Source organism: Mustelus asterias, chromosome 24 (assembly GCF_964213995.1).
Source record: "Mustelus asterias chromosome 24, sMusAst1.hap1.1, whole genome shotgun sequence".
In the NCBI taxonomy this organism is placed as follows: Eukaryota; Metazoa; Chordata; class Chondrichthyes; order Carcharhiniformes; family Triakidae; genus Mustelus; species Mustelus asterias.
Genome location: NC_135824.1, coordinates 52,514,693 through 52,539,014, shown reverse-complemented (window position 1 = coordinate 52,539,014; position 24,322 = coordinate 52,514,693). Strand labels below are relative to the sequence as shown.

The window sequence follows — 24,322 nt, the reverse complement described above, 5'->3', positions numbered from 1 at the left end:
TCTTAGGTGGCCCGTTTGGCCACACAGTGAAAAGTATTGTTTCTTACGCGCTGTGCAGAAAAAAACATACCATTCATAGAGTATATAGGGGAGAAGGAAAGGAAGGGGTGCAGAATATCGTGAACAGTCATAGCCAGGGTGTAGAAACATTAGCTTAATATAAGGTAGATCCATCCAAAAGTCTGATGACAGCAACGAAGAAGCTGTTCTTGAGTCGGTCGGTAGGTGATCTCAGACTTTTGTATCTTTTTCCTGACGGAAGAAGGTGGAAGAGAGAATGTCCGGGGTGCGTGGGGTCCTTGATTATGCAGGTTGCTTTCCCGAGGCAGCAGGAAATGTGGACAGAGTCAATGGAAGGGAGGCTGGTTTGCGTGATGGACTGGGATACATTCACAATCCTTTGTAGTTTCTTGCGGTCTTGGTCAGAGCAGGAGCCATAACAAGCGTGATGCATCCAGAAAGGATTCTTTCTATGGTGCATCTGTAAAAATTGGTAAGAGTCGTAGTGGACATGGCAAATTTCCTTAGCCTCCAGAGAAAGTAGAGGCATTTGTGACAATTGTGGGGTATCCCAGTCGGCGGTGACAAACCAAGGCGTCTCATCTTTTGGAGAACCCCACCTGAAGCTGGTCGTAACTATTCCCTGAAAGTGCTGACCCTCACTATGGTCCAATAGCTTAAGGTACTGAGTCCCCTGTTGAAAGTAACTTAATGTCTTACCTCCACTCCTGAACATTTAACTTCAGGCAGCCCTTTGCAAGATTTTGATACAAGTCTTGAAGCAATTACCAATACCAAATCAACCTAACCTGCAGTTCTTTGGACTGTGGGAGGAAACCGGAGCACCCGGAGGAAACCCACGCAGACACGGGCAGAACGTGCAAACTCCACACAGTCACCCAAGGCCGGAATTGAATCTGAGGCCCTGGCGCTGTGAGGCAGCAGTGCTAGCCACTGTGCCAACCGAAAGATCCCATTTCATCATTACAAAGAGAAGTGAAGTAGTTCTCCATAAATAGCCCTAGAAAATTGGATATATCTGAAACAAAACATCTTTCAAAAGTTTAATTTAAAGGGGTAAGACATGACAGGAGAGCTCCAAACCGTGGTTTGCTCCTCTTGCTCCATCTGGCAGGCTGGGGACAGTTCCAGTCCCCCTGGGCCAGCACGTGTGCGGGAAGTATCTCCAGCTACAGCTCCTGGAAGCTCAAGTTTCAGAGCTGGAGCGGCGGCTGGAGACACTATGGAGCATGTGCGAGTCAGAGAGTATCATGGATAGCATGGATAGAGAGGTGGTCACACCATAGGCTCAGACTCTGCAGGCAGGAAGGGAATGGGTGTCCACCAGACAGAGCAAGAGAGATAGGCAGGTAGTGCAGGAATCTCCTGTAACCATTCCCCTGCAGAACAGATATACCGCTTTGGATACTGTTGAGGGGAATGACCTCTCTCGGGCAAGTAGCAGCAGACAAACTCGTTGCACCACGGTTGGTTCTGCTGCAGAGGGGAGGGGTAAAAAGTGTGCCAGTGCAATAGTTATAGGGGATTCAATTGTACGGGGAATAGGCAGGCATTTCTGTGGTCGTAAACGAGACTCCAGGATGGTATGTTGCCTCCCTGGTGCTAAGATCAAGGATGTCTCAGAGCGGCTGCAGGACATTCTGAAGGGGGAGGGCGAACAGCCAGTGGTCGGAGTACACATTGGTACAAATGACATAGGTAAAAAAAGAATGAGGTCCTAAAAACAGAATACAGGGAGCTAGGAAGAAAGTTAAGAAATCGGACCTCAAAGCTAGTGATCTCAGGATTACTACTGGTGCCACGTGCTTGTCAGAATAGAAATGAGAGGATATTTTGGATAAATACTTGGCTGAAGAGATGGTGTCAGGGGAAGGGTTTCAGATTCCTGGAGCATTGGGACCAGTTCTGGGGGAGGTGGGACCTGTGCAAATTGGATGGGTTACACCTGGGCAGGACTGGGACTGATGTCCGAGGGGGAGTGTTTGCTAGAGCGGTTGGGGAAGGCTTAAACTAATATGCCAGGGGGATGGGGACCTATGTAAGGAATCCGAGAGGAGAGAGCAAGCACAAAATGTGGGGAGAATGTTCCAACTGCATCAAAAATCAGGAAAAAAGTTAAAAAGGAGAACTCAGGAGATGTTCGAGATTAAGAAATCATAGAAACCCTACAGTGCAGAAGGAGGCCATTTGGCCCATCGAGTCTGCACCGACCACAATCCCACCCTGGCCCTACCCCCACATATTTACCCGCTAATCCCTCTAAACTACACATCCCAGGACTCTAAGGGGCAATTTTTTTAACCTGGCCAATCAACCTAACCCGCACATCTTTGGACTGTGGGAGGAAACCGGAGCACCCGGAGGAAACCCACGCAGACACGAGGAGAATGTGCAAACTCCACACAGACAGTGACCCGAGCCGGGAATCGAACCCGGGACCCTGGAGCTGTGAAGCAGCAGTGCTAACCACTGTGCTACCGTGCCGTGTTAGAATTCAAAAAGAAGGTACAAAAACTAGAATAAGGGCGCTTTATCTGAATGCTCGTAGCATTCGAAACAAGGTAAATGAGTTGACAGCACAAATCATTGCGGACGAGTATGATTTGTGGCCATTACAGAGACATGGTTGCAGGATGGTCACGACTGGGAGTTGAATATCCAGGGGTATCAAACTGCTTGGAGGGACCGACAGGAAGTTAAGGGAGATGGTGAGCTCTGACCCCAGTCCAACACCAGCATCTCCACATCATTTAAGATGACATCAGGGTGGTAGTGAGAGATGATATATGTTCTATGGAAAAAAAGGTTGAATCCATTTGGGTGGAAATTAGAAATAGTAAGGAGAAAAAGTCACTGTTAGGCGTAGTCTATAGGCCACCAAATAATGACACCATGGTGGGGCAAGAAATAAACAAAGAAATAACTGATGCATGGTACAACAATGGTACAGCAATTATCATGGGGATTTTAATGTCTATTGGTCACACCAGGTGGGTCAAGGCAGCCTTGAGGAGGAGTTCATAGAATGTATCCGCAATAGCTTTCTTGAACAGTATGTAATGGAAACGACAAGGGAGCAAGCTATCCTAGATCTGGTCCTGTGTAATGAGAAGGGAATAATTAATGATCTTGCAGTTAGGGATCCTCTTGGAAGAAGCAATCACAGTATGGTTGAATTTAAAATACAGATGGAGCGTGAGAAGGTAAAATCCAATACCCAGTGTCTTGTGCTTAAACAAAGGAGACTACAAACGGATGAGGGAGGGTTGGCTAAGGTAGACTGGGAGCAAAAACTTTATGGTGGGACAATTGAGGAACAGTGGAGGACTTTCAAAGGGATCTTTCTCAGTGCTCAGCAAAAGTATATACCAGTGATAAGGAAGGACTGGAAGAGATAATCGGCCATGGATATCTAAGGAAATAAAGGAGGGTATCAGATTGAAAGAAAATGCATAAAAGTGGCAAAGATTAGTGGGAAACTAGAGGATTGGGAAATCTTTAAAGGTCAGCAGAAATCCACGAAAAAAGCTATAAAGAAAAATAAGATGGATTATGAGAGTAAGCTAGCTCAGAATATAAAAACAGATAGCAAAAGATTCCACAAATATATAAAACGAAAAAGAGTGGCTAAGGTAAACATTGGTCCTTTAGAGGTTGAGAAGGGGGATGTAATAACTGGAAATGAGGAAATGGCTGAGGCATTGAACAGGTATTTTGTGTCGGTCTTCACAGTGGAAGACACAAATAACATGCCAAAAATTGATGACAGGAAGGCTATGGCAGGTGAGAACCTAGAAACTATCATTATCACGAAAGAGGTTGTGTTGGGCAAGTTAATGGGGCTAAAGATAGACAAGTCTCCTGAAGGTGCTGACTCTCACTGGGGGACAATTCCTGAAGGTGCTGGCTCTCACTGGGATACAGTTCCTGAAGGTGCTGACTCTCACTGGGGGACAGTTCCTGAGGGTGCTGACTCTCACTGTGGGGACAGTTCCTGAAGGTGCTGACTCTCACTGGGGGACAGTTCCTGAAGGTGCTGACTCTCACTGGGATACAGTTCCTGAAGGTGCTGACTCTCACTGGGATACTGTTCCTGAAGGTGCTGACTCTCACTGGGATACAGTTCCTGAAGGTGATGACTCTCACTGGGATACAGTTCCTGAAGGTGCTGACTCTCACTGGGATACAGTTCCTGAAGGTGCTGACTCTCACTGGGATACAGTTCCTGAGGGTGCTGACTCTCACTGGGGGACAGTTCCTGAAGGTGCTGACTCTCACTGGGGGACAGTTCCTGAAGGTGCTGACTCTCACTGGGATACAGTTCCTGAAGGTGCTGACTCTCACTGGGATACTGTTCCTGAAGGTGCTGACTCTCACTGGGATACAGTTCCTGAAGGTGCTGACTCTCACTGGGATACAGTTCCTGAAGGTGCTGACTCTCACTGGGATACAGTTCCTGAAGGTGCTGACTCTCACTGGGATACAGTTCCTGAAGGTGCTGACTCTCACTGGGATACTGTTCCTGAAGGTGCTGACTCTCACTGGGATACAGTTCCTGAAGGTGCTGACTCTCACTGGGATACAGTTCCTGAAGGTGCTGACTCTCACTGGGATACAGTTCCTGAAGGTGCTGACTCTCACTGGGATACAGTTCCTGAAGGTGCTGACTCTCACTGGGATAACGTTCCTGAAGGTGCTGACTCTCACTGGGATACAGTTCCTGAAGGTGCTGACTCTCACTGGGATACAGTTCCTGAAGGTGCTGACTCTCACTGGGATACAGTTCCTGAAGGTGCTGACTTTCACTGGGGTGCAGTTCCTGAAGGTGCTGACTCTCACTGGGGTGCAGTTCCTGAAGGTGCTGACTCTCACTGGGATACAGTTCCTGAAGGTGCTGACTCTCACTGGGATACAGTTCCTGAAGGTGCTGACTCTCACTGTGATATAATTACTGAAGGTGCTGACTCTCACTGAGGTACAGTTCCTAAATGTGCTGACTCTCACTGGAGTACAATTCCTGCGAATTTGCTGAGTCCCATTCGGGCACACTTCCTGGGAAGGTGCAGAATCTCACCGGGGTACAGTTCCTGAAGGTGTTGATTTTCTAGGTGTCATGTTGTTGCACCTTCAATAATGGATGCTAGCAATTTCCCCAGTGAGAGTCAGCACCTTCAGGATCTGTATCCCAGTGAGAGTCAGCACCTTCAGGAACTGTATCCCAATGAGAGTCAGCACCTTCAGGAAGTGTACCCCAGTGAGATTCAACATTTCCAGGAACTGCACCCCAGTAAGAGTCAGCACCTTCAGGAAGTGGATCTCAGACATGGTTACCATCTTTAGGACAGAAGCTGATTGAGAACCTGGACCGGTAGCTCAGCTCAAGAATGTTATTTCAGGTGAAGAAGTTCAAATGACAAGTCAAGACTGGCTCTGCTTGTCCCAGTTTATGTAAAAACATATATTTTAAATGGTGACTCGGATGCAAATTGCTGCCGATTTGTGTCTGACTGATGCACAGTCTTATTTCGCTCATTGAAATGTCCACAGTGTTGTTCATCTCCCCCCCCCCGGGGTCCTGACAACCAGGGCCAAGAACGATTTCTGTCTCAATAATTAACAAACATTCCCACTGCCAGCATTGCATGCTCCCATCAGTGAGAGCAGCAAAGAGGCTCCCTCACTGTGCTTTATTTCACTGCAACCTCATCTTCAATTAACTAGTGGACAAACAGCAACAAATCCTAGACATGAGTGACACTCAATGATTAAGAAGTCAGAGAAACCACGCGACAGGTATCCCTTCCGATAGACCAGGAATATTCCATTGGAGAGCCGCCTGGCCGTATGTCTCTCGGCCACATCTCTGCCACTTCACTGAGAGCTGGAGCCTGGGACTGTCTGACACAGGTCCAGGTCGTAATCCACAAATATCTGGTTGAATTCGTCGCTGTGCTTCCTGAAGCACAGAGCAGCAGCGACATCGCATCCACACATCTTGCTGACGCACGGGAACCACAATTGCCAGGAGCCACCTGTAAAAGAGGGGACTATAAAAATATATCATGTACAGCTGATATTGTACACTCTAATGCTGTGGGTGTTCTCCAACCACGTGGAGATCCTCAATGCTGCAGGGATCTTTAATATTGGGGGCTCCATAATGCTTTGACTGGGTCCAAAATATTTCAGGGAAGGACGTCCGAATTGTGGAACACCAGAGTTGTGGACTACCCCTAATTTTGTATTAGTCTCTTCATATTCTGCGACCCCTAATTAAATAAGGGTTTCTGGGCGGCAAGGTGGCACGGTGATTAGCACTGCTGCTTCACAGCGCCAGGGGCCCGGGTTCAATTCCCGGCTCTGTTTGCGTGGAGTTTGCGCATTCTCCCCGTGTCTGCATGGGTTTCCTCTAGGTTCTGCGGTTTCCTCCCACACTCCAAAGATGTGCGGGTTAGGTGGATTGGCCATGCTAAATTGCCCCTTAGTGTCAGGGGGACTATCTTGGGTAAATGCATGGGGCTATGGGGTTAGGGCCTGGGTGGGTTTGTAGTCGGTGCGGACTTGATGGGCCGAATGGCCTCCATCCGCAATGTAGGAATCTATGATTCTTACTGGGGTCCATAATGCTGTGGGCTGGCTAATGTTAGTTGGGTTTGTGTGTTCCCAGCTTGGGGTCTTTAATATTGTGTTGGGGGTTCCCTAATTACAGAGATTTCTGCTGAATCTTCCTCACTTGTTGTTGAAGACAATGACAATGCGATGCATCAAGCCATTTAAGTCAATAAAGGTTACAGGGGTTATTTTATTCTTTCATGGGATGCGGGCTTCATTGTCTCGGTCAGCATTTGTTATCCATCTCTGAAGTGAGTGTCTCGTTCGACCATTTCAGAGAGGCAGTTAAGAGTCAACCGCATTGTTGTGCATCTGGAGTCGTAAGTAGGCCAGGCTTGGTAAGGACAGCAGATTTCCTTCCCTAAAAGGGCACTACGTTTTACATTTATTTACTAATGTCACAGTTGGCTTACATTAACACTGCAATGAAGTTACTGTCAAAATGCCCTAGTCGCCACACTCCAGCGCCTGTTTGGGTACACTGAGGGAGAATTTAGCCTGGCCAATGTACCCAACCAGCATGTCTTTCGGACTGTGGGAGGAAACCGGAGCACCCGGAGGAAACCCATGCAGACATAGGTAGAACGTGCAAACTCCGCACAGACAGTGACCCAAGCCGGGAATTGAACATGGACCCTTGGCGCTGTGAGGCAGCAGTGCTAACCACTGTGGCACAGTGGTTAGCACTGGAAAGGAAATCTGCCGTCCTTACCAAGTCTGGTTTACTTACGACTCCAGACGCACAACAATGGGGTTGACTCTTAACTGCCTCTCTGAAATGGCCGAGCGAGACACTCACTTCGGAGATGGACTGATGGGCTTATACAACAGCTGACAACGGTTTCGTGGTCACTGTTATGGATACTATTTCTATGTTCAAGATTATGAATTGAATTTAAATTGCACCAGCTGCCACGGTGGGATTTGAACCCGTGCCGCCAGAGCATTAATCTAGATTACTAGTCCAGTGACATTACCACGACACAACTGCCTCCCCCTGGAGTTGCCGGGGGTAGATTCAAAAAGGGGTTTAAGTGGCATATCCTGGGCTTCATAATTGGAGACATGGAATCGAGAAGAATGGAAATTGTGAAGAACCTCAACTGGAATACTGCATCCAATTCCAGGCACCGTGTCTTGGGGAAGATGTGAAGACATTGGGGAGAGTGACACGAAAGATTCATGGTCATGGTTCCAGGGATGAGAGACCACAGTTGCCTAACTGGCCTGGAGAAGCTGGGTCTGTTCGCAATAGACAAGAAGAAGATGAGAGGAGATTTGATCAGAGCTATTAAAACTTATGAAGGATGGAGTCAGAGTGGATAGAAAGAAAACTGTTCCCACTTGTGGAAGGTTCCAGAACCAGAGGAGACAGATTTAAGGGGAATGAATTTGTTGATCTCACTGCCCCAGAGCGCAGTGAAGTCCGAATCATTAAATGGTTCCAGGAAAGAGATAGAAAGAGATAGAGCGGAGGAGGCTGAGGGGAGACTTAATAGAGGTTTATAAAATGATGAAGGGGATAGATAGAGTGAAAATTCAAAGACTATTTCCTTGGGTGGATGGAGCTATTACAAGGGGGCATAACTATAGGGTTCGTGGTGGGAGATATAGGAAGGATATCAGAGGTAGGTTCTTTACGCAGAGAGTGGTTGGGGCGTGGAATGGACTGCCTGCAGTGATAGTGGAGTCAGACACTTTAGGAACATTTAAGCAGTTATTGGATAGGCACATGGAGCACACCAGGGTGATAGGGAGTGGGATAGCTTGATCTTGGTTTCAGATAAAGCTCGGCACAACATCGTGGGCCGAAGGGCCTGTTCTGTGCTGTACTGTTCTATGTCTATGTCTATGTCTAGATATATTTCTGATTTTAGAAAATGGGTTAAAGGGATATGGGGAATGGGTAGGGAGGTGGATTTGAGATCAGGAAGGGATCAGCTGTGATCTGATTGAATGGCGGAGCAGGCTCTAAGGGCTGAATTGCCTACTTCTGCTCCTAATTCCTACGTTCCTATCATACAAGAATGAAAGGAGGCTTATTTTTGACACAATGAGTGGTTGAAATTTGGAATGCACTGCTTGGAAGTATCATGGAGGCAGATTTAATTGTGGCTCACAAAAGGACTTTGGATAAGTATCGGAGGATAAAAAATTAGCAGGACAATGTGGGGGATTTGGGACTGGGTGAGTTACTCTTGCAAAGTGCCTACGCCAACAAGATGGGATGAAAGGAACCATGATTCTATGAAAACCTTGGGGCCACTGCGAATCTCAGAACTTGTAATCAGCACAGACTTGTCAGTGCCAATGGGCACTCACCTGTGGAGAGAAGTGAAGGGACAGAGAGTTAGTGGAACTCCCTAAGATCAAACAATGTCTGGTTTGGTATTGTAGACTGAGAAAGAATGACAAGAACCATGATTTTAACAACACCAATGGCAATATTGGCTTTAAAATGGCTATTCTGGTCGAGAGTTAAGCATGCTGGGATTTTTGCTCAACTTATAACAAAACCAGGTGCTGGTTGGAATGTTGCTGTGAGTCGTGATCTGGTCTGAGAACTGTGACCCGAAGCTTCCTGTGTTTACTCTGGAGTAGACCTGGTGGCACTCAGGTAACAAGTTGTATGTGGAAGACATGCAATCTGAACCAAGCGTAATGGCATCGATTACAAGTAATTTCATTGACTGTTTGAGTCATGCGATCGGTTTCCGGTTAGACAATTGGCTGGGTGACAGAGAATCTTCTGGAAGCAAGTGAAAGAATTTGTAGATAAAAGACATGTGCAGTCTTTTGTCTCTGGCGGCAACTCTATTGAGATCCACCATCGTAAGAAGTGTGCCCTGAAGGAACTTCTTCAGAGACCACAAGGATAGATTCCACATCGGGAAGTTTTCACTAAAACCTGGTAGTATCTATTTTCAGTTAAATAATTAGAGTTAATGTTCAGTTAAGAGTTAAAGTTCAGTAAAAAATTGAAAGCGTTGCAACTGTTTAAAGTTGAGTTGATGAATTGTTAAATAAAAGGAGATTGTTGAGTGAATTAAGAGTTGGCTCCTGTTCTTGTTTGTCTCATTAACCTGGAATGCTTGGAGAGTATTTAAATTAATAGCTGAGTAATAGTATCTCACTTACTGCACATAGGAACTTCATCATAGCAGTGGGAAATATAGAGTGTGGTCCAAATGGAACAGCCCATGCTAATGGCCTCACCATAACATTGATCGTGCAAATAACAGCACCTAGGAGAGAGTGACAAACAGGAAATATTATTTCATGGATGTAAGTCCTTCTGTAGAGAATAAAACTCAGTCAGTGCCTAAGCAACATAGCCTCAGATAGGGTTACCAAGTCTGTAGGATTGCCCTAGAGTTCCCAAGTGTTAAAAATTAATTTCTTGATTATTCACAGCAAACGTCCCGGGAGAAAAGTGCATGATAGGGAAGTTTGATTTCCCCCCCCCCCCCCAACTTTACTGGGCACTTTTGTTTATTGAGATGGACCTGAGGTTTGGAGCGAGGTGCCGGGAGGGAGCGGGGGGTGGGGGAGATTATCCAACAGACAATGTTGGAAAGTCTCAGCAGGTCTGGCAGCATCCGCGGAGAGGGAAACAGAATTAACGTTTTGAGTCCACATGATTCTTCAGCGGAGGGGCGGAGGGGTAGGGTGGAGGGGAGTGCAGGGAAGGGATGTTTAGATTTAACTTTAGAATACATCCAATGAGCATGGATATCCCTATCACAAGACCAAATGCTTTCTGAAGCAAACGTGGTATCTTGCCCATGACAAACATGGCATCCTGCCCATAAGTATGGCTCCATGCCCACAACAAACATGGCATCCTATCTAGTGGTGTTATCACTAGACTATTAATCCAGAAAGTCAGCTAATGTTCTGGGGATCAGGGTTCGAATCCCGCCACGGCAGATGGTGGAATTTGAATTCAGTAGAAAACAAAATCAGGAATTAAGAATCTGATGATGTCCATGAATCCATTGTTGAGGGAGATTCACTGGTTAAAATCAACGAGGAGGGAGATTCACTGTTTAAAATCAGCGAGGAGGGAGATCCACTGTTTAAAATCAGTGAGGAGGGAGATTCACTGTTTAAAATCAGTGAGGAAGGAGGTTCACAATGTAAAATCAGCGAGGTGGGAGATTCACTGTTTAAAATCAGTGAGGAAGGAGATTCACAATGTAAAATTAGCGAGGTGGGAGATTCACTATTTAAAATCAGCGAGGAGTGAGTTCACTGTTTAAAATCAGCGAGGTAGGAGTTTCACAAATCAGCAAGGATTGAGATTCACTGTTTAAAGTCAGGGCGAGGGAGATTTACTGGTTAAAATCAGTGAGGTGGGAGATTCACTGTTTAAAATCAGTGAGGAGTGAGATTCACTGTTTAAAATCAGTGAGGAGTGAGATTCACTGGTTAAAATCAGCAAGGGGGAAGATTCATTGGTTAAAAACAGTGAGGAATGAGATTCACTGGTTAAAATCAGCAAGGAGGGAGATTCAGTTTAAAATCAGTGAGGAGTGAGATTCACTGGTTAAAATCAGTGAGAAGTGAGATTCACTGGTTAAAATCAGTGAGGATTGAGATTCACTGGTTAAAATCAGCAAGGAAGGAGATTCACTGGTTAAAATCAGCGAGGTGGGAGATTCACGGTTTAAAATCAGTGAGGAGTGAGATTCACTGGTTAAAATCAGCGAGGAGGAAGATTCATTGGTTAAAATCAGTGAGGCGTGAGATTCACTGGTTAAAATCAGCAAGGAGGGAGCTTCACTGGTTAAAATCAGTGAGGAAGAAATTCACTGTTTAAAATCAGTGAGGAGTGAGCAAGGAAATTCATTGTTTAAAGTAATTTAGGTAGTTAGGACAACTTCAGTTGCAAATGAAGCTGAGTGAATGCACGAACAAAGAGTTCAGCCCTTCAAGCATGCTGCCCAATTTATTAAGCTCCAGACCGACGTGATAGTAACCTAAAATCTGCATCCCACCTTCCCCCTGATAACCTTTCACCCCCTTCCTCACCAAAAAACTGTGGACATCACAGGAATATTATAAGTTGATTGGCCAGTGAGTGCTTGGTGCAAGGGACAGTGTATTGATAGCTGGCTTAGGACACCAGAGTCAAGGTAGACCGAGAAAGAGTGTGAGAGATAGGCAAGAAAACTTTAGGCCAATCAGTGTAACTTCAGTCCAATCAGTGTAACTTCAGTCATAGGCAAATTTCTGGAAACAATTCTGCGGGACAAGACAAACTATCCTTTAGAAAGGCATGGATTGATCAGGGATAGTCAGTGCAATTTTGTTAGAGGAAGTTTGTGTCTTATTAACTTAACAGAATGTTTTGAGGAAGTAAGAAGGAGAATTGATGAGGGTAGTGCTATTGTCTGCATGGATTTCAGTAAGGCACTTGACAAGGTACCACATGGCAGACTGGTCAGTCTTTGGAAATTCCCTTCCTCAAAAGGTGACTGAGTCTTTGAATATCTTTATGGCAGAGGTAGATAGATTCTTGATAGTTGAATGACTGCTTTGGTAAAGCTTTTTACACGTTGTATTGTCACTATAGGGTTCCTTGGTCCAACATAGTGTATAAACATAGAAACATTGAAGATAGGAGCAGGAGTAGGCCATTCAGCCCTTCAAGCCTGTTCCATCATTCAATTTATCAAGGCTGATCCTCTATCTCAGTGCCACACTCCAGCGCTCTCCCTGTATCCCCTTGACACCTTTATGTATGTATCTACTTGTTTCCTTCTTAAATTATTTTTTATTATTCATTTGGTAGAGAATTCCATAGGTTCACTACCCTCTGAGTGAAGAAATTTCTCCTCACCTCAGTCCTAAAAGACTAGCCCATATTCTGAGACTGTGACCCCCTGGTTCCGGAACCCTCTAGCCAGAGGATACAACCTCACTGCATCCAACCTGTTCAGCCCTGTCAGAATTTTATATGGTTCAATTAATTCCCCCTCTCATTCTTCTCAACTCCAGTGAATACAGGCCCGGTCGAACAAATCTCTCCTCATACGACAATCCTGCCATCCCAGGAATCAGTCTGGTGAACCTTCGTTGCACTCCCTCGATGGGAAGTATATCTCTTCTTAGATAAGTAGACCAAAGCTGCACACAATACTCCACCAAGGCCGTGTACAGTTGCAGTAAGACATCCTTGCTCCTGTACTCAAGTCCTCTTGCAATGAAGACCAACATACCATTTGCCTTCCTAACTGCTTGCTGTACCTGCATGCCTAGGACACCCTTTGTACGTCAACATTTCCTAATCGATCCCTGAAGAAGGGAAAGGGTTAATGTATTTTGTACCTAAAAGGTTGAACTTTGTACTTAGAATGTATCACAAGCATAACCCTTCATTGTGGCTAATCTCCCCAGGTTTATACTGCTTTCCCTCAGGTTTATACTGCTTTTGACATGAATAAAAGTTATTCTTGTTTGTACTGCTTCTGACATTAATACCAGTTAACTTTTATTTTTATAACAATAGATAGTCAATGTAAATGTGAATATGTTTGTGAAGTCTTACCTTTCCTACAAGTTTGTGTGTGGTTTGCGGAAGACAGGCGATTCCATGGTGTGGATCGCGATATCAGCCATTTGAAGAGGAACTCCCGCTGAGGCAGCTGGACGAGCGTCGGAACTTCAAAGGGGAACCGTGGGAAGAACAGGAAACAGAAGACCTGCGCTTCGTGTGCTGAGGATGCCAGATACACTGGTTTATGGTCAAGAAGCTATCAATGTATTTTTTGTAGTTGGTTTGGAAGCTTGCTTCGTGACCAGCAGTTGTAAATTGTATTTCTGAGTCGTGACTGGTCTGGGGTTGATTCGTGACCAGTATTAGAAGCCATGCTGTATATATATCCCCACTTTTCTGTGTTCAGGGAGAACTTTGGCTTCCGCTTTCAAGGGATCAAGTTCTCCCGCAAGCTTGTGAGAATAAAGCCTACTCTATTTTGACTCATACCAGCCTCAGAGGTATTTTTTACCGACTATAATCCCCATTTAAATAATACTCTGCCGTTCTGTTTCTCCAACCGAAGTGGAACTTCTAAGCTTCACATTTTTCCACGTTATACTGCATCTGCCACATACTTGCCCACACACTCAACTTGTCTAAATCACTCTAAATTGTCCAAAGCATCTTAACATCCTCCTCACCACTCACCTTCCCACCTAGTTTTGTGTCGTCAGCAAATTTAGAAAAAGTAAAAGTATCTAATCCAAATCATTGATGTGCATTGTGAAAAGCTGGGGCCCAAGCAAAGAACAAAGAACAATACAGCACAGGAACAGGCCCTTCGGCCCTCCAAGCCCACGCCGCTCCCTGGTCCAAACTAGACCATTCTTTTGTATCCCTCCATTCCCACTCCGTTCATGTGGCTATCTAGATAAGTCTTAAATGTTCCCAGTGTGTCTGCCTCCACCACCTTGCCCGGCAGCGCATTCCAGGCCCCCACCACCCTCTGTGTAAAATATGTCCTTCTGATATCCGTGTTAAACCTCCCCCCCCCTCACTTTGAACCTATGACCCCTCGTGAACGTCACCACCGACCTGGGAAAAAGCTTCCCACCGTTCATCCTATCTACGCCTTTCATAATTTTATACACCTCTATTAGGTCACCCCTCATCCTCCGTCTTTCCAGTGAGAACAACCCCAGTTTACCCAATCTCTCCTCATAACTAAGCCCTTCCATACCAGGCAGCATCCTGGTAAACCTCCTCTGTACTCTCTCCAAAGCCTCCACGTCCTTCTGGTAGTGTGGCGACCAGAACTGGGTGCAGTATTCCAAATGCGGCCGAATCAACGTTCTATACAACTGCAACATCAGACCCCAACTTTTATACTCTATTCCCCGTCCTATAAAGGCAAGCATGCCATATGCCTTATTCACTACCTTCTCCACCTGTGACGTCACCTTCAAGGATCTGTGGACTGATCCTTGCGGGACCCCACTAGTCACTGCCTGCCACAATGTGTCAGTGAAAGGCATGGAAATGTCATTGATTGGCATAAGGGGTATGAGACTCCATGGGCTTTAGTTGGAGGTGAGGGGCCTACCTTGGCATGTGGGGACATAGAGGGTCATAGAGGGTAGGTGTGTGGCAAACCTTGGCATGGTGGGGGCTCGGTGGGGGACATAAGGGTGGCATGGATGATGCATGGGGAGCGTGTGGGATGGTGAAGGGTTTTGAGGGGTGAGAGCTTTTTGTACAACTGGGACAAAGTCCCGCACATAGATGGGCCTTTCAAAACAGCCCGCCCCACACACGGCAGCCTCCGAGGCTGCCTCTGAACTTTCTCCTCAGGTTGCCTGGCCTGACTGAAGCCCGTACCTACAACGAAAGTCCCACCCTTGCCTGGCACTTTCTCCAGATGTGGAGATGTTGGACTGGGGCAAACACAGTAAGAGTTTTAACAACACCAGGTTAAAGTCCAACAGGTTTATTTGGTAGCAAATACCATTAGCTTTCGGAGCGCTGCTCCTTCGTCAGATGGAGTGGAGCAGATTTCCACTCCATCTGACGAAGAAGCAGCGCTCCGAAAGCTAATGGTATTTGCTACCAAATAAACCTGTTGGACTTTAACCTGGTGTTGTTAAAACTCTTACTTTCTCCAGAGGCAGGCTGGCCAAGCCAGGAATTCTCCATTGACTCCTGCTCTCTACCTCAAGGACGAAATACTCTCTTCCATCTTCTTCCATCGGGAAAAGGATACAAAAGTCTGAGGTCACGTACCAACCGAGTCAAGGACATCAGACTTTTGAATGGACCTACCTCGCATTAAGTTGATCTTTCTCTACACCCTAGCTATGACTGTAACACTATATTCTGCACTCTCTCCTTTCCTTCTCTATGAACGGTATGTTTTGTATAGTGCGCAAGAAACAATACTTTTCACTGCATCCCAATACATGTGACAATAATAAATCAAATCAAATAAATTCAAAGAAACTCCAGCCCAGAGTGTTTCTCGTGTTCACTATGGGGCTCATATTACCTGTCAAATGCATCAACTGGCTGGTTGCCGCTTCCTCCAATCCCACAAAAGCAGCCATAGTTGGAGTAACGCAGAGTATTCATGCCTGGGTTGGCACAGATGACGACAGATGTAAAGTTGGTCATCTTTCTGCCCCGAATCTCAAAGCCTTGAACGGGGATTAACATCACTGTGAAACAATCGGAAAAATATCAGCGTATGGTCAAACGCCATGCCCCTCAATCATTAGTCTACATCCAGATTACTTTTTTTTTATTCGTGGGGCATGGGCGTCACTGGCTGGCCAGCATTTATTGTAAGAAGTTTAACAACACCAGGTTAAAGTCCAACAGGTTTATTTGGTAGCAAGTGCCACTAGCTTCCGGAACAGGCTGTCCCTTCGTCAGGTGGAGTGGAGAAATGCTCACAAACAGGGCATACAGAGACACAAACTCAATTTACAGAATAATGATTGGAATGCAGTCTTTACAGATAATCAAGTCTTAAAGGTACAAACAATGTGAATGGAGGGAGCATTAAGCACAGGTTAAAGAGATGTGTATTGTCTCCAGACAGGACAGCCAGTGAGATTCTGCAAATCCAGACAAGCTGTGGGGGTTACAGATTGTGTGACATGAACCCAAGATCCCGGTTGAGGCCGTCCTCATGTGTGCGGAACTTGGCTATCAGTTTCTGCTCAGCGACTCTGCGCTGTCGTGTGTCATGAAGGCCGCCTTGGAGAACTTGGAGAACATTTGCTACCAAATAAACCTGTTGGACTTTAACCTGGTGTTGTTAAGCTTCTTACTGTGTTGACCCCAGTCCAACGCCGGTATCTCCACATCAGCATTTATTGCCCATGCCTAGTACCCCGAGGGCAGTCAACCACATTGCTGTGGCTCCGGAGTCACATGTAGGCCAGACCAGGTAAGGACAGCAGATTTCCTTCCCTAAAGGGACATTAGTGAACCAGATGGGTTTTTCTGACAATCGGCAATGGTTTCACGGTCATCAGGTGATTCTTAATTCCAGATATTTTTTATTGAATTCAAATTCCACCATCTGCCGCGGCGGGATTCGAACCCGGGTCCCCAGAACATTAGCTGAGTTTCTGGTTTAACAGTCTAGTGATAATGCCACTAGGCCATTGCCTCCCCTTAAGATTACTAAACCTGTAATAGAACCACTAAAATATCATACCCGCTGAAGTGAGGGGGTTCATCCACACAGATGAACATTGTGCAGCTGGAGAATTTAATTCAGTTACTTTAATTAAATCTGAACTAAAGGCTGCTGTCACCAACGAAGATCAGGAAATGACTAGATTGTTATAAAAACCCTGCCTGGTTTCCTAACGTCTTGCAGGGAGGAACATCTGCCCTAGTTACCTGGTCTGTGTATATGTAACTCCAGCCCCTCAGCGATTTGACTCGCTCTTAACTGTCCTTTGGGTGGCACGGTGGCACAGTGGTTAGCACTGCTGCCTCACAGCACTAGGAAACCAGGTTCGATTCCAACCTTGGGTTACTGTCTGTGCGGAGTTTGCACATTCTCCCCGTGTCTGCGTGGGTTTCCTCCGGGTGCTCCGGTTTTCTCCCATGGTCCAAAAATGTGCGGGTTAGGTTGATTGGCCATAGTCAATTTCCCCTTAGTGTCAGTGGGATTAGCAGGGTAAATACATGGGGCTTAGGACCTGGGTGGGATTGTTGTCGGTGCAGGCTTGATGGGCCGAATGGCCTCCTTCTGCACTGTAGGGATTCTATGATTCTTTGAAAAGTTCCCGCAAGTCACTCAGCTGTTGTCAAGAAGATGGTTTACCACTACCACCTTCTCAAGGGCTTTAGGGTTTGACAAGAATCACCAGATCATAGTATGGTGACTGTGTAGAAGGAGGCGATTTAGCCCATTGGGGTCATGCGATAGAACATAGAACATTACAGCGCAGTACAGGCCCTTCGGCCCTCGATGTTGCGCCGACCAGTGGTACCAATCTAAAGCCCCTCTAATCTACACTATTCCAATATCATCCATATGTTTATCCAATAACCACTTGAACGCTCTCAACGTTGACGAGTCCACCACTGCTGCATGCAGGGCATTCCACGCCCTTACTACTCTCTGAGTAAAGAACCTACCTCTAACATCTGTTCTATATCTCTCACCCCTCAATTTAAAGCTATGTCCCCTCGTGCTAGCCAACACCATCCGAGGAAAAAGGCTCTCACTATCCACCCTATCTAATCCTCTGATCATCTTGTATGCCTCTATTAAGTCACCTCTTAACCTTCTTCTCTCTAATGAAAACAACCTCAAGCCCCTCAGCCTTTCCTCATACGATTTTCCCACCATACCAGGCAACATCCTGGTAAATCTCATCTGCACCCTTTCCAACACTTCCACATCTTTCCTATAATACGGCGACCAGAACTGTACGCAATACTCCAAATGCGGCCGCACCAGAGTTTTGTACAGTTGCAGCATGACCTCCTGGCTCCGAAACTCAATCCCTCTACCAATAAAAGCTAACTCACCGTACGCCTTCTTAACAACCCTATCAACCTAGGTGCCAACTTTCAGGGATCTATGCACATGGACACCCAGATCCCTCTGTTCATCCACACCCTGCCCTGCGATCTCTCTGTAAAAGAAATTAATCCCACTCTCTCATTTGGTGTCACCTTGCAACTATGTTTATTCAAGTCTAACTAGGATTGAATGTTCTCTCAAGCGGTGCATTCCAGATCTCGCCGCAAAATGGGTATTTTCCTCACATCACCTTTGGGTCTTTTGCCAATCTCCATACAACATGGCCTCTGGTTCTCAACCCTTCTGCCAATGAAAACACTTTCTAACTCCATTATTCTTGCCATTATGTCACTTAGCAATTGTTTGGGCGAATAATGCCCCATGTATCATAGAATCATAGAAACCCTACAATGCAGAAAGAGGCCATTTGGCCCATTGAGTCTGCACCAACCACAATCCCACCCAGGCCCTATCCCCATATCCCTACATATTTACCCACTAATCCCTCTAACCTATGCATCTCAGGACACTAAGGGGCAATTTTAGCATGGCCAATCAACCTAACCCGCACATCTTTGGACTGTGGGAGGAAACAGGAGCACCCGGAGGAAACCCACGCAGGCACGAGGAGAATGTGCAAACTCCACACAGTGACCCGAGCCGGGAATCGAACCCAGGTCCCTGGAGCTGTGAAGCAGCAGTGCTAACCACTGTGCTACTGTGCCGCCCACGCGGGACTCAAATTTCAGCCCATTCTCTACTCACCCCACTTCTTATCCTGCCTGTTGTGATACTGAGCAATTTTCAGGCTTGACAATAGCACTGTGTGGTTTTGACAGATTTTATCAGGTTAGCTAGTTGACAGCAGGGAAGACTGTTTCAGGAAGAGCTTGCTGTCCATGTTATTCGAGCTGAAATGTTTTTGTGCTTGTTCACACCCACATGACATCTGCCATATCCAGATTTCCCCCTCCACCATGCTCTCTGTCTCTTTTGTCAACCAGGGACCACTGGATTTGCTTGCCCTGCGTATCCCTCTTGTGGCAATCTACCTTGACAGTACCCGCACTAACGCTTATTTAAAGGCAGAATATTCTTCAGTTACAGTTTTGCCAGCCAATTTTGTTTAACTGTCCCCAAATAACACTCCCAGGACAGGTACAGCACGGGGTTAGATACAGAGTAAAGCTCCCTCTACACTGTCCCCCATCAAACACTCCCAGGACAGGTACAGCACGGGGTTAGGTACAGAGTAAAGCTCCCTCTACACTGTCCCCATCAAACACTCCCAGGACAGGTACAGCACGGGGTTAGATACAGAGTAAAGCTCCCTCTACACTGTCCCCCATCAAACACTCCCAGGACAGGTACAGCACGGGGTTAGGTACAGAGTAAAGCTCCCTCTACACTGTCCCCATCAAACACTCCCAGGACAGGTACAGCACGGGGTTAGGTACAGAGTAAAGCTCCCTCTACACTGTCCCCATCAAACACTCCCAGGACAGGTACAGCACGGGGTTAGGTACAGAGTAAAGCTCCCTCTACACTGTCCCCCATCAACCACTCCCAGGACAGGTGCAGCACGGGGTTAGATACAGAGTAAAAGTCCCTCTACGCTGTCCCCATCAAACACTCCCAGGACAGGTACAGCACGGGGTTAGGTACAGAGTAAAGATCCCTCTACACTGTCCCCCATCAACCACTCCCAGGACAGGTACAGCATGGGGTTAGATACAGAGTAAAGCTCCCTCTACACTGTTCCCTATCAAACACTCCCAGGACAGGTACAGCACGGGGTTAGATACAGAGTAAAGCTCCCTCTATACTGTCCCCATCAAACACTCCCAGGACAGATACAGCATGGGGTTAGATACAGAGTAAAGCTCCCTCCACACTGTCCCCATCAAACACTCCCAGGACAGGTACAGCACGGGGATCGATACAGAATAAAGCTCCCTCTACACTGTCCCCACCAAACACTCCCAGGACAGGTACAGCACGGGGTTAGATACAGAGTAAAGCTCCCTCTACACCGTCCCCCATCAAACACTCCCAGGACAGGTACAGCACGGGGTTAGATACAGAGTAAAGCTCCCTCTACACTGTCCCCATCAAACATTCCCTTACAGAGGTTTCCATTACATTTTGCTTTCTCTGTAATGGGATATTGATCAGCATTCCCAGTGATGCACAGCGTTGGGTGTTAGCTCACTCGTTTCTCTTGCTGGTCCTCCTCCTACCTGGTCTCCATTTGATCACTTACCTCCGAACAGAATGAGGAGAGCAATGAGTTTCGGGGCCTCCATGGGGTCCTGTTTCCTTGGCAAGTTTGAAGTTTGCTGTAACCGTGGCTCTACCTCTTTTATCAGGCTCTCAGGGTCACTCCATCCCATGTTCGCTCTGCAATGGAAGATAGAGCAAAGGTCACCTTGAGCTCATTCTAACATCCGGACATCCTCCAGAAAGTCAGAAGTTTGGAAAGATTGATGCTGTGGGTTCAACCTCTCTTACTGAACTAACTATAAGTGACATCAACTGGTACATGTGGTGGAATTGTCACTGGACAAGTAATCCAGAGACCCTGGTAATGCTCTGAGAACTCAGGTCCGAATCCTACCACAGCAGATGGTGAAATTTGAATTTGATAGAATTAAAAGTCTAATGATGACCATGAAACCACTGTCAATTGCTGTAAAAACCCATCTGGTTCACTAATGTCCTTTATGGAAATAAATTTATTATCCTTACCCGGTCTGGCCTACATGAGACTCTTGAACCACAGCAATGTGGTTAACCCTTAACTACCCTCTGAAATGGCCTAGCAAGCCATTTGAGGCAACACAGTGGCACAGTGGTTAGCACTGCTGCCTCAAAGTGCCAGGGACCCGGGTTCGATTCCGGCCTCGGGTCATTGCCTGTGTGGAGTTTGCACATTCTCCCCATGTCTGCGTGGGTTTCCTCCGGGTGCTCCGGTTTCCTCCCACACTCCAAAGGTGTACGGGTTAGGTACATTGGCCATGCTAAATTGCCACTTAATGCGCCAGGATGCATAGGTTAGAGGGATTAGTGGGGTAAATATGTGGGATTATGGGGATAGGGCCTGGGTCGGTTTGTGGTCGGTGCAGACTCGATGGGCCGAATGGCCTCTTTCTGCACTGGAGGGATTCTATGATTCTATTCTGTGAAAGTCACTCAGTTCAAGGTCATTTAGGGATGGGCAATAAATGCTGTCCCATCCAGTGACGCTGACATCCCATGAATGAATTTTTTTTAAATTGTGAAGCTATGCTTGAGATCAAAAATGATTTTATGTGCTTATCAGCTGAAAACCATGGATTTGAATTTAAAGAGATGTCGGCAACCTAATGGGTTGAACCTGCAGCTGCTAAGATGGCTCCCAAGCCCACAGCAAAGTGGTCGACTCTTAACTACCTTCTGAAATGGCCTAGCAAGACACTCGGTTGTACCCAACCGCTACAAAGGCAATAAAAAGGAATTAAACTGGACGGACCACCCATCATCAACCGAGGCACCGGAAACGACTTCGGCAAACCCAGCCCTGTCAACCCTGCAAAGTCCTCCTTACCACATCTGGGGGCTTGTGCCAAAGTTTGAAGAACTGTCTCACCGACTAGTCAAATAACACTCAAAGATAGTCATGCATAATCATGAATCATACCTTACAGATAATGTTCTTGACATAACCATCACCATCCTGTCCCACCAGCAGGACAGACCCAGCAGAGGTGGTGACACAGTGGTATACAGTCGGGAGGGAGCTGCCCTGGGAGTCCTCGAGATTGACTCTGGATCCCATAAAGTCTCACATCAGGTCAAACATTGCTAAGGAAATCTCCTGCTGATTACCATGTACCGTCCCCCATCAACTGATCTATCAATACTCCTCCACGCTGAAAATCACTTGGAGGAAGCACTGAGGGTGGCAAAGTGGGGAGAATGTATTCTGGGTGGGGGACTGCAATGTCCATCACCAAGTGTGGCTCAATTGTACCACCACAATCTGAGCTGGCCAGGTGAGACTTCTTACTGTGCTTACCCCAGTCCAACGCTGGCATCTCCACATCATGCCTACCATCGACATCGCAAACTGCCGGCTCCAAGTGGAGAGGATCTCCAAGAAGATCGCGCATGTCGACACAGATCACCTGATGAAGGGGCAGTGCTTCGAAAGCTTGTGGCTTGTGCTACCAAATAAACCTGTTGGACTTTAATCTGGTGTTGTGAGACTTCTTACAGGTCCTAAAGGACATAGGTGCTAGGCTGGGATTGCGTGGGTGGTGAGGGCACAAAGGGAAAACCATACTTGGCCTCATCCTCACCAATCTGCCTACTGCAGATGCATTTGTCCATGACAGTATCGGTAAGAAGGACGACTGTACAGTTCTTGTGGAGATGAAGTCCCATCTTCACTTTGAGCACACTCTCCATCATGTTGAGTGACACTACCGCTGCTCGCTCAACATGCTAGACATTGTACTTTACCGCAATCTGTAACCTCAAGGCCACGCGTATCAGCCACTCTACATTAGGGTGACATGGTGACACAGTGGTTAGCACTGCTGCCTCATAGTGCCAGGGACCCTAATTTGATTCCAGCCTCGTGGGTTTCTTCCGGGTGCTCCGGTTTCCTCCCACAGTCAAAAGATGTGCAGGTTAGGTAGATTGGCCATGCTAAATTGACCTATAGTGTACCCGAACAGGTGTTGGAGTGTGGCGACTAGGAGATTTTCACAGTAACTTCATTTCAGTATTAATGTAAGCCTACTTGTGACTAATAAATAAAATAAACTTAGATATGTAGGTTAGGTGGTTTAGCCGTGGTAAATGTATGGGGACAGGACAGGTGGGTGTTCCTGAGTGAGATATTCTTTCATGGAGTCTATGTGGACTCGATGGACAAAGTGGCCTCCTCCTGCACTGTAGGGATTTTATGATCCTAAGCTTGACAGGACAAAGCAGCCTGCATGATTGCTACCCCTTCCACAAACATTCATCCCCTCCTCCACCAATGTATAGTGGCAGCAGTGTGTACCATCTACAAGATGCATTGTAGGAACTCACCAAGGCATCTTAGGCAGCACCTTCTAAACCCACAACTCTTAGAATCCCTACAGTACAGAAGGAGGCTATTTGGCCCATCGAGTCTGCACCAACAATAATCCCACCCCAAGCCCTATCCCCACAACCCCACTAATCCCTCTAACCTACACATACCGGGACACTAAGGGGCAATTTAGCGTGGCCAATGCACCTAACCCGCACATCTTTGGACTGTGGGAGGAAACTGGAATAAACCCACACAGACACGGGGAGAATGTGGAAACTCCGCACAGACAGTGACCCAAGCCGGGAATCGAACCAGGCCCTTGGAGCTCTGAGGCAGCACTGCTAACCACTGTGCCACCATGCTGCTAGCAACTGGAAGGACAAGGGCAGCCGATCATCATCTGGGAGCTCCCCTCCAAGTCAGTCACCATCCTGACTTGGAAATACAGTGCAGCCCCGTTTAAACGCGATGGTTGGAGTCCATAAAATGTTATCGCGAATGTTATCGGGGTCGCGCTAAATCACTGAACCGGAAATAGCAAAAAAAGGGTCCATCGCGTCATATCCGATTTCGCGCTAAATCGGGGCGCGTAAAATCGGGGTTCCACGGTATATCGCCGTTGCTTCACTGTCGCTGGGTCAAAATCCTGGAACTCCCTCCCTAACAGCACTGTGGGTGTACCTACACTACTTGGACTGCAGTGGGTTCAAGAAAGCGGCTCACCCACCACCTTCTCAAGGGGCAATTAGGAATGGGCAATAAATGCTGAGCCCAGCCAGCATGAAGGGATAATAAGCACCATGTGAGCTGGGTCAGGGAGAGATTGTGCATGTTGCCTGTTGAAGCTGTTCCAGGCTGTGGAGCAACGGCAGTACCGGACACGGGCACAGGGGGCGCTGACGGGGGCCGGGCCAAAGGCGGAGGGAAATGGGGCTCCGGGGGAGCGGGTTCGGGGTGGGACCGGAAGCCACCCGGACCCCAAACAGAGCTGCACTCGGCACTCAGCCTGGTTCAACTGGTTGCCATTGGAGATTCCGATCAGCGCGGATGGTCCGGGAGAGATTAAAGGCACGGAGCTGCTCACAGAACC

At 47.0% G+C, this 24,322-nt stretch overlaps 1 protein-coding gene across 1 annotated transcript in view; it reads right to left on the bottom strand.

Annotated features, from left to right (window-relative positions):
• Positions 1 to 5,422: 5,422 nt before the first annotated feature.
• Positions 5,423 to 24,322, bottom strand: part of LOC144511396 (basic phospholipase A2 PA-9C-like) — a 28,810-nt gene continuing 9,910 nt past the window's right edge. Inside the window, exons 2-5 of the mRNA XM_078241712.1 lie at positions 20,428 to 20,564; positions 15,660 to 15,828; positions 9,772 to 9,878; positions 5,423 to 6,053 (exon numbers count right to left, since the gene is read on the bottom strand). Coding sequence (XP_078097838.1) covers positions 5,893 to 6,053; positions 9,772 to 9,878; positions 15,660 to 15,828; positions 20,428 to 20,557 — 567 coding nt within the window. The 5' untranslated portion in view covers positions 20,558 to 20,564 and the 3' untranslated portion in view covers positions 5,423 to 5,892. The remainder of the gene's footprint in view (positions 6,054 to 9,771; positions 9,879 to 15,659; positions 15,829 to 20,427; positions 20,565 to 24,322) is intronic.